We start from the raw sequence: 17,029 nt of genomic DNA on the forward strand, positions 1-17,029 counted from the left end.
GGTTTCCACCCGACCATTTTATTATACACGACAAATATTTAAAATAATATCACACAAAATTAGTTTATGTATAAATATATATATATATATATATATATATATATATATATATATATATATATATATATATATATATATATATATATATATATATGTATTATATATTTAATTCTCTGATATTGCTATTGTACATAGACTTATGAAATTCTTCCAAGAATAACTTGATAAAATAAAGAAAGCATATTTTTAATGTCGTTAAATATTGTAAAAACATTTTCGAGGGTTTTATTAGGAGATTTTTCAATATAAATTTCTCAATCAAAATTGAAAACTAGTTTGTATGGTAAAATATATATAAATCATAAATATATATAACATATATATAAATATAAATCATATTTTTGTACGAGAAAGAATTCTTAATAATGTAACTTGATTTTTGTTCAATTAAACATGTCTTTTTGGTGTTTTAAAAACTAACTAACTGTCAAACTGTCATGTCTTCTACTCAGTTTGGACCTTCCGTCCCGTCATTCACTTCCGTCCGTTCCGTCCCGTCCTTCCGTCATTCACTGATGGAAACATACAAGTAATAACACTTAAATCTCCTCAATATCACATACTACGACAATTAAAATTAGTAATGGATGAAGTATCATCTATGCAGTAGCGTAAGATTATTTCTGTATAGTGTTTCTAATTAATGGTTTATATTTAGTTTGGATACGTCATTTTACTGCATACAATAGTTTTCCATTCTTATTCTTATTCAAATGGGTTGTTCAAATTGTTTCTTACATAAAAAAACAATATTCTTCATCTTGTAATTACTGATTGCGTACCCATTGCTCATGTGTTGTGCTCATTGCATATGTGAATGGACACGCACTCCCTATGTGATTTAACAAAGCAGATGGGTTTAGGAAATATAACAATGTTATTCCATTTGAAAACCATTTGATATATTTGTCACCGTGTTTCACAGGCTAACCATTCTTATAATATATATATATATATATATATATATATATATATATATATATATATATATATATATATATATATATATATAAAAGTTATAACAAGTCGTATTTTCGATAAAAACTGTAAAAAAATAATACATACTTTAGTATAATGATCCAAATGTGCAATTATTGTTTTTACATCTACCATATAGAATAGAACACCAACCCTAAAACTGATGTTTTATTGAAGTCAGCGTAAATTATAATAGAGGTACAAACAAGTCATGAAATACAAAACTGTTCATGATATATTATTACAACAATCACAGAATTTTTTCTTCCTTATATTTCTACAATATTTCACTTATAACTCTAAGAACACATCTACGTAATCGCTTAAAATACAACATATTAATTTCTGAATAGTTGAATATCACCAATCTCTATGGAAAATAAGAATTACTTTTATATGGTACATTGTGCTCCGTGACAGTTTTGTAATCTCAGATCATCAGCGGGCAGAGGAAATATTCTCGTTGCCATTTTTGTCAACTATAACAGTGGTCCCCAACCTCCGGTGTGTGGCCGGACTACCCGAGGCCAAAAATTATGTGTATAAAAATCAAACACAAAACAAATAAATAAATTATGGACAAAAAATTCAGTTAACCCCTTCAGGCCAAATAATCCCCGACCAATACCTTCCGAGTAAAAAACACGACTTATTAAATAAAAATCTAAAATGTAAACAATCAACGCCCGCTTCACCTCTGCAAGCCGCGGTAAAATTATCAAATGATGACCGGTTTGCGGAGATAAAAAGGTTGGGGTCCACTGAACTATGAAATAAAGGTTAATGTACTACATAATAATACGAGGAGTATTCGCTAATTTATCTACCCGAGTATAAATTACAGAGCAGATTTAAACAAAAATGTATTTATGTATTGCATAAATGTGATTGTTACTTTTAAAGTTGGGCTGTGCCAAGTGAACAAGTGATATTTATGGTCAATTTAGATTGGATATTGATTTCAAAATTTATAATCAAAGAAGCATCATCAGAAACGCAAGGTGATAGATTGTAAGGAGATTTCTTTTTTCATTTTTGAAATGAAATTTTGTAACTAATAACTATTTTGTACTTATTAAAGTGGTGAAAAGAGTGGATGAATTTGACCCTCACACTGGGCTTGTGTGTAAGCTAAGTGGAGGAATGTATCAGGAAATAGAACCCGCGAAGGGCTTCTGAATAACGAAAGGATAGTCATGTCATCTCAGTTGAAACAGTCTGGAATATTGTTAGTGAAAAATATGAGAATACATTAGTAAAATACCTTCAGGGAAAACACTATCAAGAGAACTCATAAGCCGCTTGTGCACTACCAACCGGCAGTCCGGTTTTGAAAAATAAAAGCGACTACGACAGTTTAGCGTGATCGAATTTACGCGCAACGTGTTCACGCACCGATCCGAAGAAAGATGGACAAAAGCACAAGCCAATCATCGTTTTAAAACGCTGACTGACGTGCTGGACGGTTGCATCACATTGAAAATTCTAATTGAGAGGCAATAGTTTTTCATGTTTTTTTTTAGAACTTTAAGTTGATAAAATGAATGCCATAAAAACATTCATAACAGGGTAGCCTTATTCTAAAACAGTTACTTAGAGAAGTGAAAGATCTTTAATGAGTTAAAATGAGGTGAACTTTAAAAATATTCAGGAGAAACAAATTAGTAATACAATATTTTGCTGCTAGCTCTTTTAGTTTTTACCCATTAGGATGAAATAAATGTTTAAAAAATATGTTATAATGGATTAGTAAACGATGATATAAAAATATTAAATAAAAATATTTTGCCCATTTATTTTTAATGTGCTTATTTTTTACTTAGGTAGATAACATTATTTGACGCTCATATATTTTACTGTTTACGCCAAAAAATAATAATAGCTGTCTTTTAAAAGAGATCATAATTTTTACAAATATTAACACATTGTTGTCGCTTATAAGCGTCTCTCGCTCTTTACCAACAGTGTGTAAAAGACAGTTTTAAGAATTTCCGTCAAACAATGTGTTAATAGAATATTTTTTAGGAATGCTTAAGTTTCAGTCAATACAAATATTTCGGTAATTAAAAACTCTAGGTGTATTAAACGTCTCTGTTATAAATCAAAAACAGTAAATCCTTTCCGAGAACAAATAGACTAATACAGTAACACTGTTCCATGTAACACATACAGAGTCGGTGTAGCAGTGTAGTACTGGAATTACAGAATAATTTATCAAATGGTAGATTCACACACACTCTTCACAAGAAGAGAGTGTGTGTGTGTGTAAACATTACTGAAGGTGAAGGTGAAGGTGAATCCCAATGGTGGTCCATTGGCTATCAAAAGGCAGAGAAACCAGCTGCCCTTACACACTGTTCCCCAATTTGGACATGGAATTTAGCATTGCAAGAACGCATATACATATAAAGGACTTAATGTATTATACGAATACATATATAACAATTAAATTTATTTAAAATAAATCTTGGGTTCGAGATAAGAATTTCATTTCAAGGTACATACATATATTGCATTAATTCTGCCGATATTTTATTTTAAAATATCCTATGCAGTATAACTGAATATATCTTTTCCATCATAGAAGGGATGAAAGGATTGAGAAATATGAAAAGGTATGCATATTTAAACTCCTACCCTTAAACTCTCCCAACGGAAGAAATCGGCGTAAAAATACCGCAATTTAAAAACCGTTCATTTTTCAGCGATTCTTCAAAGTATGACGCAAGTTCTGGATATTTTCTGCCTCAGGGTTCTTTTATCGCCTTCTGTCGCCTTCTTCCCATTCTCTATTCGTTTCTTGCCGACCAAATTATCGGGGTCGCTCAAACTGTCCCAAATGTATTCTTCTGTGAGTACGCGGTGCATCACGACTCTGTATATTCCTATAATGGCGCTTTTGGAGTTCTGTCCGATACTATCGCAGAGCATTTTGGACGGGATGCCGTAGTTGTTGAGCTTTTCTCGAGTTTTCACTTCCAGTGGGTTTAGGAATGTCAGATCGTGAGTGCAAGTTGGTAACATGATGAATCTACCTTGTTCTACAGGTGTACCATCTGCGCACTTGAGATTTTCGGCTGGCTTAGACGAAGGTAACATTTGTACATCGAACGACTGACCTTTCGACGTGTTGGCTAATTTCTGTTTGACCTTCGGAGGAGCTTTTACTTCACCGTTTGACTCTTTTCCTTCGGATATTGTTATAATAGAATTAGTGGTATTGTTGTTGGCTCCGTTGACCTTTTGTCTGCTACTGAAGTTTTTGAGTGCCGCGTCCGGTAGCGTGGTGGAACACTTTCTGAAGTTGTTCTTGGCAGCTAGTTGTTCATCGGTGATCTTGTTGTTGGGAGAGAGCGGGGTGGATCCCCGCCGGAACTTGGTGGCCAGCACCATGAGGGAGTTCTTCCTTCGCCGGCTGCAGTCGGGCGCAGCGGGAGGAACCGCCTTAAACCACTCTGAATCTATTATCTCGTCTATTGTCAGACGCTGCTTCGGTGCCTGGACTAATGTGTGTTCTGAAATTTTTTATAAAATTATATACATGATATTTTTAATCCAATTATAATTAAATACACTTTGTAATATCCCTTTATATCCAATAATGTTTCGAAATATCCCCAAGTAACCTGCACCAAAACTCTATAAAGGATGAGTAACTCTCTAAAAATGAATGATACACTTTATCAAATGTTCTTTTTGATCGGTCAATAGTTTTAAACTCTGCCCGATATTTAGATAATATATGAAAAATTGCCAATAAATGGTGGAACAAGTGGGCAAAATGACAGGGATTCTGAGAAATACTCGTAAGTATGACATTACCTATTATGTAGCAACATGGATCGCTGACATATCCAGGGATCTGGTACTTGCCCTCGAGGATGAAGTTCTTGAGAGCGGCGACGCTGTGAGCGCGGAAAGGCATGGTGCCGGTGACCATGAAGTACAACAGGATGCCGAGAGCCCACACGTCCACCAGCTGGCCAAAATAGCTCTCATCGCGGAACAGTTCCGGCGCTGCGTACGGCGGCGACCCGCAGAATGTGTTTAGGGGCTGCCACATCCCTTTAATCCAAATCATTCGACTCTATTAATTCTTCCTGTTCCATATATATGTAAAGTAATGCTCTCATCAACAAAATACGAGAGGCATATGAAATGTAAGGTCTCCTATTTTTTCTTCATAATTAATGAGATTTATTGCGAATATAATAGGCCAAACGATCTTGGCTGTTTTGCCACTAGATGGTGTTGATACCTGTCAAGAATACTCAAACGAACATGTGCTCATAAGGTGAAATTACAGTTAACATTTTTCCTGAAAATAGTTTTCTAATTTGTTGCTTGTGTAAAAAGTTATATTGATTTGAAAATGAGTAAAGTATCTGAAGAAATACGCTATGTGATGCTTTTTTACTACAAAAAATGTAAAAACGCTGCAAAATTTTGTGAAGTGTACGGTGAGAAAGCTGCGAGTGATCCAGGAGTTGTTTGCTCGATTCCGTTCCAGAAATTTCGATGTCAAAGAGGCACCTCGTTCTGGCCGGCTAGTCACTGAAAAAGTCTAAATTTTGCAACTGGTGGAGCAAGATCGGCACGCAAGCTGTAGAGGAATTAGCGGAGGCACCAAACATCAACCACATGGCAATTTGGAATCATTTGAAAACAGTAGGCTACAAAAAGAAGCTCAATGTTTGGGTGACGCATGAATTAACGCAAAGAAATTTGACTGACCGAATCACCATCAGAGAAACGCAACGAAATCCAACCCTTTTTGAAGCAAATGCGGTAAAAAGTGGGTAAAATGAAGGGTGTCAAAGGCTGGTAAACATCCACAAACGACTTCAAAGCCTGAATTGTAGGCAAACAAGGTTATGTCGAGTGTTTGGTGGGAGTGGAAGGGAATTGTCCATTATGAGTTGCTGGAACATGGCAAAACCATCAATTCGGCCGTTTGAACTAAGCAATCCAGAAAGAACAACCTGAATTGGCTAACAGAAAGGTAATTGTGTTCCGTCATGACAATTCGTGGCCACACCTGGCCGACACCTTTCGGTACTACAGGTTATTGATCAAAATATAGTGAATAAAGTCTCTGGAACACGCACCTTTCAATTTTTCGGCTAGTTTGTCAAGGGTTTGCCAGCGGTCCTTGAGCATACGCTTCGCCACTCTCCATACACTTTCTTTCGTATGACACGGCCTGCCTTGTTATTGATGTTTAGGCGGCCAGCAGAAAGTTCTCTGCACCACTTTTTTACGTCAATACACTTTAGACTGCACAATTCTTTCAATTGGCGATGAATTTCAATCGGAGCAACCATCTTTGCAAGCAAAAAGTTAGTGACTTGACGGGAGCAACAATCGGGACGTCCATCGTAAATGGCTGTTGCGCCGACACTGAGCTGCTAGCGAGGTGCCCTTTGTGCGGGGGGGCAGGAAAGGACCTACATGCGACTGTGTTGCCAGATTTTGAGTAGCGCTGCGTGTGGCCCCTCGTACATATCAAATATAAAAAAAACAGTGTCAACCATTTTTTTATTTTCTAAAAAGGAAAATCGTAGTTCCCACCTCCCAGGAGCGGACCGAAGAATAACAGGACACAGTCCTAACTAAAGTAGTAGAAGAAGAGAATAGTAATATGTAAAAGGCAACCAGGGTTGCTAATAGAGATAACCGACATTTTTAAACCGATGACTTAGATCAGTGATCGCCACACGGTAGCTCGCCGAGGCTTTTTCGGGGGCTCGCGTAGGACATTAAATTTGCCTAGTAGATTTTATTATTATGTTCATTTTTAATCATACCTAAATTTCAATTATAATTTTGTTTGTAAATAAATATTTAAAACAAACGCAAAAGTCCAACCATGATCAGAGACTCGCCAGGAGGATGTCCAATGCTTAATATCGCGACGCCATGCATGTCTGTTCTCGTTCCCAGTCCGAACAAAAACAGACACGCATCGCGTCCAGTTATTTATTTTATTGCAATGAAGATAATACTGTTTTTTTTTTAATGAAATTTTAGGATTGTTTTCCCTATTTATAGGAGCACAAAATAGTAAATACAAAAAAAAATATTCTCTTGCATTATTTTTTTTAAATAAAATAAAAATAAACTTTGTGCATTTATTTTTTATATATCTCTAATAAAAAAATAAGGGTACCTAGTTTAATTCTCAGAAGTGGATAGATCTACAAATAATGTGATACCAAATGACACGCGCGGGGATGAACAAAGTGAAGCAGTGACCAAAGTCGCTGTTAAACGAAGCTTTGACTTACAAGTCACCGTCGCCGGTATGCCGGTGACTTAAATGTCGCTGTTAAGCGCATCTCTACTAGCTCGTGTAAGAGTCCCTCGGGGTGTATAATTCTCTTTACAGAGAGGAATCCCACTGGTTTTAGGCTAGTATTCAAATGTCATATAATGCAACTAGGAGTACAATATTAGTGTGCACTTATACAATATACACATACCGTTTAAAAGTTGTGTACTGAATCCGAAATCACCAAGTTTAACGACGGTAGGAGATGAATAAAACACATTCTCCGCTTTTATATCTCTGTGTATGAATCCTTTAGTATGCTGAAAACAAAGTATTGTAATTTGTAATTAAGTCAATGGTACAGAACACTTTATGTTTTAATCAAATAAACTGTACAGCGATTGGTTATGGTAGTTTTCTAGTCATTTCAGATCATAAATTGATTGATTCACTAACCATATGTTTAACAGCGTGTACAACTTGTAAAAAGAGTTTTTTGGAAACATTTTCAGTCAGTCTTCCTTCCATTGATATTTTATTAAAAAGTTCTCCATCGGGAGCATATTCTGTTACTAAATGTATTTTACTATAAGTTTCCACTACTTCGAATAATCTGGAATGGACAAACAAACATATTGATTGGTAAATTGCTGCATAATTACAAATTATTCTTACTAAACAGAAATGTAGAATTCAATACGACTTAATTAACACGTTGACTGCCACGCCAATTTTCACAATTCCGGCTTAATAAAGCCAATTTCATTTAATCACATCATGTTATTAAAAACTCGTAATTATAGTACATAATTATATTTTCTGTTCATTTTTTAATAAATTTTCAGTTCATGTAAGCCAGCATTGATTTTTTGTTCTTCCCATGCGCCATCTATCCATATTAGCACTGATATACTAGGAATTGTATCGTAGCTGCACGAATATGGCAAGTGAACACAGTACGAGACAACTCGCAGTCGGCGTCCTAGCAAAGAACGCAATCCTAGAGTTATCTCGTAGTTGGCAGTCAACGTGTTAAGTATGTATAGTAAGTTATACCTGTACACTCCAAGAATTGAACATATTTTTAAAGAAAATGTAGAAGGTTGCTTTGTATAATAAATAGGTAAATTCAGGGCTGGATGAATCTAAAGCTTCAGAATATAATGGAAAGCGCTAGTAAGAATTTCAAAGAAAAATCTGGATAAAAAATTAAATGAACTATACATTTACTTTACACAGTGAAAATTCGCAGTGAATACCTGCTTTGTTTTGTTGTTTAGCCCTTTTTAAAGTAGCTTTTTTTGTCCTAAATGCCAGAGCACTGTATATGTAGTAAAAATGTATTTGTCTTTACGAAAGCCACATGTGCAGTTCAAATACGATGATAAGAAATATGTATGTTTATTTTTTAATGCAAATAAAAAAAGATACTTAGTTAAATTTTAGATTAATTTATAGAACCTTCCTACTAAGGTCTCGTGCCCTATAAGATGGCGCTGCTGACATAAGTACTCGTAAGCACACTCAGAAATGAAGTGTTATTTATGCATGAAATTGTAACATATTTAACTATACTAGTAATATATTTTGGATAAAATATTTACCTGATGATATTAGGATGATGTACGGCTTCCATGGTGGCTATTTCCCGAGCCAACATCTTCCGAGTCTTACTGTCTAATTTGCTTTTATCTATTATCTTAATTGCCACCTTATCTGAAAGTTAACAATACAAAATAATACATTATCATCAATCGAAACAAAAGTGATATTTATTAATGTCTACAAGGCTTTTACTCTAAAAACAATCTACAAGTATTTTTCCTACAGAGAACATTCCTCCCTATACTTCCATTAGCCACAAAATAAAACATTTTTTGTCCAGCACATTGTACTGAGTTGCACATGCGAGTTTTTTTTCTAGTTTTTTGCAATATACTTCGATAATACCCTCACAAGGCGAAACACTTCGATAATACCCACAAAAATAAATAAATTACATAGAATCATAAATCGTATTTTGATTCATATTAACAGTAAACGAAATAAATTAATTACCAAAGGAAATAAACAAATAGTCTATCCTTAGTTATTTTCACTTTTCAGCGTACCTGGGGTTTAGAATTGCTGATATAATTACGTATATTCCACATTTCCTTTAGATTAATTACGTATATTCCATGTTTATTTTTAAATTATTTTACAAATTACAAGGAAAATGTTTTGTAATAAATCTCTGTTCATTACTTTTTTAAAGGAAGTTATATAATATGTATTATGCGGTGTACTAATTATACTGTGGAATTTTTGTTTCGGTTGGCTGCCTGTTTTCAAATTTTAAATTGTACTAAGTAATTGATTTCTGTTATAGAAATTAATAGACATTACATAATGAAAATATATATACACTGTATCACTTTCATATATTCAAATATTGTATCATCCGTAAAAATTATTTGAAATATATATATATATATATATATATATATATATATATATATATATATATATATATATATATATATATATATATATATATATATATATATATATATATATATATATATATCTTGTATATATATATCTTTAAAAATCTCAGATTTTAGACAAAACTAATGAATTGCACTGAATGAGGTTCACCTCTACAATCTCTTTGAACTACACCTAGCTACAGGGGAAGGAAAAATATATTTAAATAATTTTAAAAAATGAGATAAATCTCACCCCTTGTGAGCTGGTGAACAGCCAATTTGACATGGGAGAAATTGCCACTGCCAATGTCACCAGAAATTCTGTAATGACCCACTCTCTTTCCTAGAGACAACTGTAAAATAAATTCAATATTATAAGAAATCATTGAGTAGTCTCTCATGCCACGTATATTTGTATTTGAATCACTATTTTTATAAATTTCTGTTTTTATGAATGGAAAGAATCCGCATGGAGTTTATGTAGATTCATTTGCAATCAAAAATGGAAGTTTTCTTATCAAGTCTTCATATTCAGGCTCCTATCTGCACCCAAGTAGTGCATAGGGCACCGCATGGAACCGTCAATTCGATTGCTGATTATATTAAGGCAGAGTAATCAATCCTGCCTTTCAGATTCTCGGATAAAGGAGAGGAAATGTTTGATGAGATGTGCTCGTGGATGCCATAACCTTATGGTTAAATAAGATAATGCTGTGTTGGTACAGTGCAGCGGCCATGCACGGTTCATGCAAGAATACCACAGACTACCATAGTAACTATAGAACTATCATATTAAGTTACTTTATTGACATCTTGTATGTAACATAACCATAATGCAATAAGATAACTCTGTGTTGGTACAGTGCAGCGGCCATGCACAGGTCATGCAAGAATACCACAGACTACCATAGTAACTATAGCACTATCATATTAAGTTACTTTATAGACATCTTGTATGTAACATAACCATAATGCAATAAGATAACTCTGTGTTGGTACAGTGCAGCGGCCATGCACAGGTCATGCAAGAATACCACAGACTACCATAGTAACTATAGAACTATCATATTAAGTTACTTTATTGACATCTTGTATGTAACATAACCATAATGCAATAAGATAACTCTGTGTTGGTACAGTGCAGCGGCCATGCACAGGTCATGCAAGAATACCACAGACTACCATAGTAACTATAGAACTATCATATTAAGTTACTTTATTGACATCTTGTATGTAACATAACCATAATGCAATAAGATAACTCTGTGTTGGTACAGTGCAGCGGCCATGCACAGGTCATGCAAGAATACCACAGACTACCATAGTAACTATAGAACTATCATATTAAGTTACTTTATTGACATCTTGTATGTAACATAACCATAATGCAATAAGATAACTCTGTGTTGGTACAGTGCAGCGGCCATGCACAGGTCATGCAAGAATACCACAGACTACCATAGTAACTATAGCACTATCATATTAAGTTACTTTATAGACATCTTGTATTTAACATAACCATAATGCAATAAGATAACGCTGTGTGGGTACAGTGCAGCGGCCATGCACGCGTCATGCAAGAATACCACACACTACCATAGTAACTATAGCACTATCATATTAAGTTACTTTATTGACATCTTGTATGTAACATAACCATAATGCAATAAGATAACTCTGTGTTGGTACAGTGCAGCGGCCATGCACAGGTCATGCAAGAATACCACAGACTACCATAGTAACTATAGCACTATCATATTAAGTTACTTTATAGACATCTTGTATTTAACATCGCAGTCTTTTATATCCACCTCCGTGGTGAAGTGGTTAGCGTGTTTAGCTACCGTGCTGGAGGTCCCGGGTTGTTTCCCAGGGGGGGTGACAAAAAATATTATTGGTTTTACACCCGAATATTTCTGGGCTGGTTCCTGAAGCGCTGGAGTGATCACCTTGCCTTCGTGTAAGTAACACCTAAGTAAACATTAATTATTTATACAACTTATAGCGTCTGGATCACAAAATTACCTCGTGGAGCCATCTCGTGTCATGCTGCAGATTATACAGAAGTTGCTCATATTGACTTTTATGCACTGGCATACTGATTGGAGCTGAAAAATTAAAGAAAAATACAATTTGAAGTAAACCCGAGATCATCTGTTACAACATAAGTCCACCACGCCATGCCTAGTTCCGCCGCTGCCGTACATACCGTAACGTTGAGTGATTTTGGTTAACGCCTGGCCGGTGATTTCACAGATAAATGAGTATTAAACTTTTAGTTATCGAGATGACATCGCGCGGGTGAATGAGCTTTAAACATATACACTACCGCTACCGCTCGCTAATCCAAACGATTTGAGATAAGGGACGAGGACATCATACGCGATGTCACGTGTCGAGAAAGAATCTGATGACGGCAAGCAGCTGGCCATCAACTGGGCTGAACAGGTCGCCCAGAACACTGATAAGTCGGAGACGAATGCCCGATTTAGCCATTGAACAGCAGCTAGGTTCGTCGGTTCAAAAGAAAACATCTGATTATTTCAAGCTATATTTTTGTCCTGATGAGGCATAGTTTGCCAAGACCCGCCCAGTAGACCACTTGTCGTTTTTTGTAGACCCCTGGCTCCCTAATATTCAATTTTCCTCCACGTATTGATACTGTGATACTATACTGCTTAACTTGATGAATCAAACAAGTCTAGGATAGCTGTTATTTACCCCGCTACGCGTTGCTGCTGGTATGAAAACTTGAAAACTTGCATATGAACGTAGCAAAATGCAAAGCAGATAGGTTCTTATCTTATGATTAATTATTTTCGATGTCTTTTGTACAGATAACCTGTCTTAGGTCTAATAAGATATTTACAGGACGGCTAAATATTGGTCTGCCTAGATAGAATCCGCTCACGTGGACGCCCATTTACATCTCGCGCACCCTCTACATGCGGGGGTCCACCCTCGGGGGTCCATACAGACCACTTTGTCATAGAGTATCGACAAGATACGAAACCTAATAACATTAATCTCACCGACAGTCCCTCGGCTTTGGACAAGCATGATGATGAAGCTCGCTTTTCACCTAACACCCTCTTGCATCGCAAGTGACTACAGGTTGAGATCCGCGCACCGGCTCTACTGAGAGCGGATTCTGCGGGCAGCCGGGAACTGCATTACACCTCACAAAACTGCCAGGAACTCTGAAAATAAAGGAGAATACCATATGAGGGCCGGTAAATTAACAAGATTTATACTGACTACCTCGGCAGATGAGCGCGAATTTGTTACTGTACTCTACTGAGTACTCTACGGACCGACTTTTTGGAATCACATCTTAGATGACATTCTCCGGAAAAATTGGGTCGAGGACTTGACTTCAGAGCGTTCGCTGGTGACTTTTTCTTGGTAGCTGCTTTCTGAAGCTGATAAACTATGAATGTAAAATAAATTCTGACATTCCCTGTTGATAACAACATAATGGGATTTATAACCCAAATTTCATTTTACAAAAGAAAAAAAACAATTCTTCGCACTTATCCAGAAGAAGAAAATACCCATAATGTATTACACTCGCACAAATGAATAGGGCTCAACTAAAATACGTAGATCGTTTGAAGGGTTTCGACGTAACCGCAGATCGCCACCCTTATTGTTCCAAGCATGGCGATAATACGGGGAGCGTCACCAGAGGTTCTGTAGCAACCAAACACAGAAGCTGTAGAGCCTTTAATTATGTATATACGCTTAAGTGTTTGGGTAAAAATAGTCGAAAGAAAACAAAACTGCAAAAAATTCAACCCCAAGCACCAAATCTCCATCGGTATTCCGAATAACACAGAACAATCTCCCTTTTGTCTGCTCAAGCATTGGTGAAGATAAACCTAGAAAGAGCGCGAGTGTCCTTGTGAGACCTGTTATATAATATGACAGATATTGCCAAAGAACCGGAGACTTTTCACTTCCTCAACAAATCCGAATCAACCGCTGGTATCGAGAGATGGTACAAGATGAGTTGATAATCTTCTCTTGGCGATTGTAATATTTAGTTGACCGGCAGTTAACAGGTCAATAACTCGAGCAAATACCCTGTAAACCGATTGTCTATCAGATTACAAGTTAATAGTAAATAATAGGATTGGGAAAATGGATCGGAAACATAAGTTAGGGGAGTTTGGGGAGTGTGGGGGGAATTTGACCGAACGCAATAGTTCAATTTACGAAAACCCGACACCTAAACTTAGCATTGGTCAAATCAAAAGAGAAAATAAAATATCACAAAACTACGTGATTTGGCTATTCATTTTAAATAGATTTTTAAATATGTATCGCTTGTATTTAGTTTGGCTATGGGGTAGCGACCTTTCGTGGAAAAATATCGCGATTTTCGATTCCCGCCGTTGAATCGATCTGAAATTTCGCATAATAATTTTGATTGAAATTTCACACGAAACTAAATAAATTTAGTCGTAGTAGTAATAAAAAAAATCATAGTTAAATCCCAATTACAAAATTCTATCCATAAAAGGTTTAGAAGAAAACCGCAAATATGTGTGTGTGTGTGTGTGTCGGATTATAGCTAGAAATTCAACATACTATTTGAAGACAATTGTATTATGTAAGCCTACTTACACCTCTACTGTAATGAAGTAATTATTCGTAATATTTAATATCATGTACACGAAAGAGCGCTTAATTTTGCAGTTAATTATTCTGAATACGCGTGGATGCGTATTGTTCCTACAACCTTCTCTTAATGTTCCACAATTGTGTACTAAAAACTAAAAGTTTCGCAGAAATGATTAGAAATTACGATTATTCGTAACTCGGGACACGTAACACTTCCGCTGTCCGTGGAATTGTAATTTACGGAACCGAATAGCTAATTTACGAAGGGGGGAAATAAAATAAGGTGGAAATTTAAAACAGAGTAATATACAGTAAAGCAAGTATACATTTTCACGGACATGGCGTTAAAACTGTACGAGAAAAATGCTTTCAGAATCGATATTCAGTCAAAATAATAGAACGAAATTATTAATCTGTCTCCTTTTCTTGAATGCGAACATCTTACCATACAAATCAAGATTTCCAATGACTTCATTATTTCCTTCACACCTCATTCTTCTCGAGATTGCGAGACAAACTCTAAGCTACGATTTGAATGGAAAATGCATAGTGGAAATCTGGTGTTAAAATTTGCAATTGGTTTTTCGTAATCCTTTTTGTTTATTTGATAAAAAAGTATAATAATTAAGTTTTTTTTACTAATAAGAGTATGACAATTTAATCAAGCTAAGACCTCACTTTGCGTCGTAGATACGTTCCAAAAGATTCCCCGAAATTTAAATTTACAAAACGGGAAATTACCTTTTAGAAAATTTAAAAATTATTCTCTGAATAATAATTAAAAAAAAAAAAACAACGACGCACAGCAAGAATGAGTCTTCAATAACGACGCAAAGCGAGGTCTGTATGTCAATTCGTAATATACCTCTACAAGAACATAACGAATGGTATAAATTTTACGCTTCCTATGACAAACCTAACAACACGGTTGAGACATTCGGCAACCAATCGAACACCTCATTCGTGGATGTACAACGCGATGACGACAAGACCAGATAAAGTTACGAATACATAGCGATCTATACCTATAGCAGAACACACAATAAAATACCAACGTGAAAAACTCACCTGTGACTGTAAAATTTGCGCGCAAATAGCAGTACATTTCGGAAAGTAATTAGGAGGGCAAGAACCCTTTCGCGTAGCACGAGACACTTAAAAGTAAATTAGGGCTGCAAATCCTCCCCCACAGGTAAAACTTTAACCATTTTCAACACTTAATATGCCGGAATAGGTACATAATAAAACAAAATATTTAAAATACGTTCATATTGTTATTGGAATAGTAGGACTTTAACAACTTGAAACACATCGTTGAAAATTCCAACTTTGAAGCGTTCGATGTTCGAATACTTGAAATTTAAAAATAATAAAAACGAAAATATAAATTCCAATATGTTATTATTTGTCGATGCGCATATCCTCTGATGTGTATTATTGTCACGGCCCGTAGTTTTGGTTCTCCTAGCTTTGACTAGTCAATCCTAGGAGACGCTAAGCCAGCCAGTCAATGGCCGAAACTCTAATAAATGATATCGGAGTATAATTAGTCAGATCTGGATGTTTTTGTATCGGTAGCGTAGCTAAAAAATATTTATAGAAATGATAATGTTTTTGCAAATTGAATTAAGAAGCAGACAGTCAAACCTAGAAGAACCGAGCGCGAGTCTTCGAGTATAGAGCGGGACAGACTGACATAAAATAGACACGCACTTACGAGAAAATAAATAATACATTTAATGCAACACAGCTACAGCTCATCTCACAAAATCAAAACTTTAGATAAGGTTTCTAGTGAATGATTCTAAGATAACCTTTTTTAAATACCATCATAAAAATAATTAATCATTAATATGTAAAAATACAAGTATGTACATATCCACACATGGGCACAATGGACTGGAAATAGTGTTTTATTCTTTACCAATGTTACACACAAGATACATAAAGCGATAATTGTTTTAAAACGAAAATGGGTACGAACAAACAATCCGTCGATTTGTTCTCCTAATAATAATAATAATAAATTTGGATAACTTATATAACGCCATTTTCGTAAAAAAAAATGAGCCTAGTTCGATTTCGCCGTGTTGAATGTCTTTTTAATTTTACGCGAAAACTACGGTCCTTTGAAAAACACTATGATGCAAAATATTTACAAAAACGTAGCTGCATATAAAAGTTGAGAATAATTATAGAGGCAATAATTTGCGATAAAATATGTATTAGCAAATCCGGTTTAGAGTCCATTAGAATCGGACAGTGTTTACGATTTCCGTACAATACATTTCGAGAGTATGTCTGTCTGAGGTCGACCGAGTAGTTTATGTACATTATGTTTAGTGTCTAGGTCAAATATTTTGACAGCCTCTTTACAGATTCGTATCTTTATCATTGGACTGTTCTTCCAAAATTCATTTCATATTATATTTATAAACATGCACGTGTTCCAGGTCACGAGGAAATAGCAACCGCTCGCGCTCTTGCGCTCTTGTGTTCAACCCACAGCAGATCTCTCGAATCTCACGAGACGTGAATGAAGTTAATGTAGTTTTTCCGGACTCTCGAGTTAATAACACACTGTTTTCCCGACTCATATGCATATGTGACATAGTATTTATGG

At 35.4% G+C, this 17,029-nt stretch overlaps 1 protein-coding gene across 1 annotated transcript in view; it reads right to left on the minus strand.

The window, feature by feature from the left end:
• Window positions 1–2,591: 2,591 nt before the first annotated feature.
• Window positions 2,592–17,029, minus strand: part of LOC148300969 (serine/threonine-protein kinase NIM1) — a 44,681-nt gene continuing 30,243 nt past the window's right edge. The window contains exons 2-9 of the mRNA XM_088273997.1: window positions 12,813–12,980; window positions 11,806–11,888; window positions 10,034–10,133; window positions 8,914–9,025; window positions 7,766–7,922; window positions 7,521–7,629; window positions 4,861–5,103; window positions 2,592–4,553 (exon numbers count right to left, since the gene is read on the minus strand). Coding sequence (XP_088130123.1) covers window positions 3,751–4,553; window positions 4,861–5,103; window positions 7,521–7,629; window positions 7,766–7,922; window positions 8,914–9,025; window positions 10,034–10,133; window positions 11,806–11,888; window positions 12,813–12,840 — 1,635 coding nt within the window. The 5' untranslated portion in view covers window positions 12,841–12,980 and the 3' untranslated portion in view covers window positions 2,592–3,750. The remainder of the gene's footprint in view (window positions 4,554–4,860; window positions 5,104–7,520; window positions 7,630–7,765; window positions 7,923–8,913; window positions 9,026–10,033; window positions 10,134–11,805; window positions 11,889–12,812; window positions 12,981–17,029) is intronic.

Source organism: Brachycentrus maculatus, unplaced genomic scaffold (genome assembly GCF_059751285.1).
Source record: "Brachycentrus maculatus isolate JH-2025_06_01 unplaced genomic scaffold, ASM5975128v1 h1tg000624l, whole genome shotgun sequence".
Lineage (NCBI taxonomy): Eukaryota > Metazoa > Arthropoda > Insecta > Trichoptera > Brachycentridae > Brachycentrus > Brachycentrus maculatus.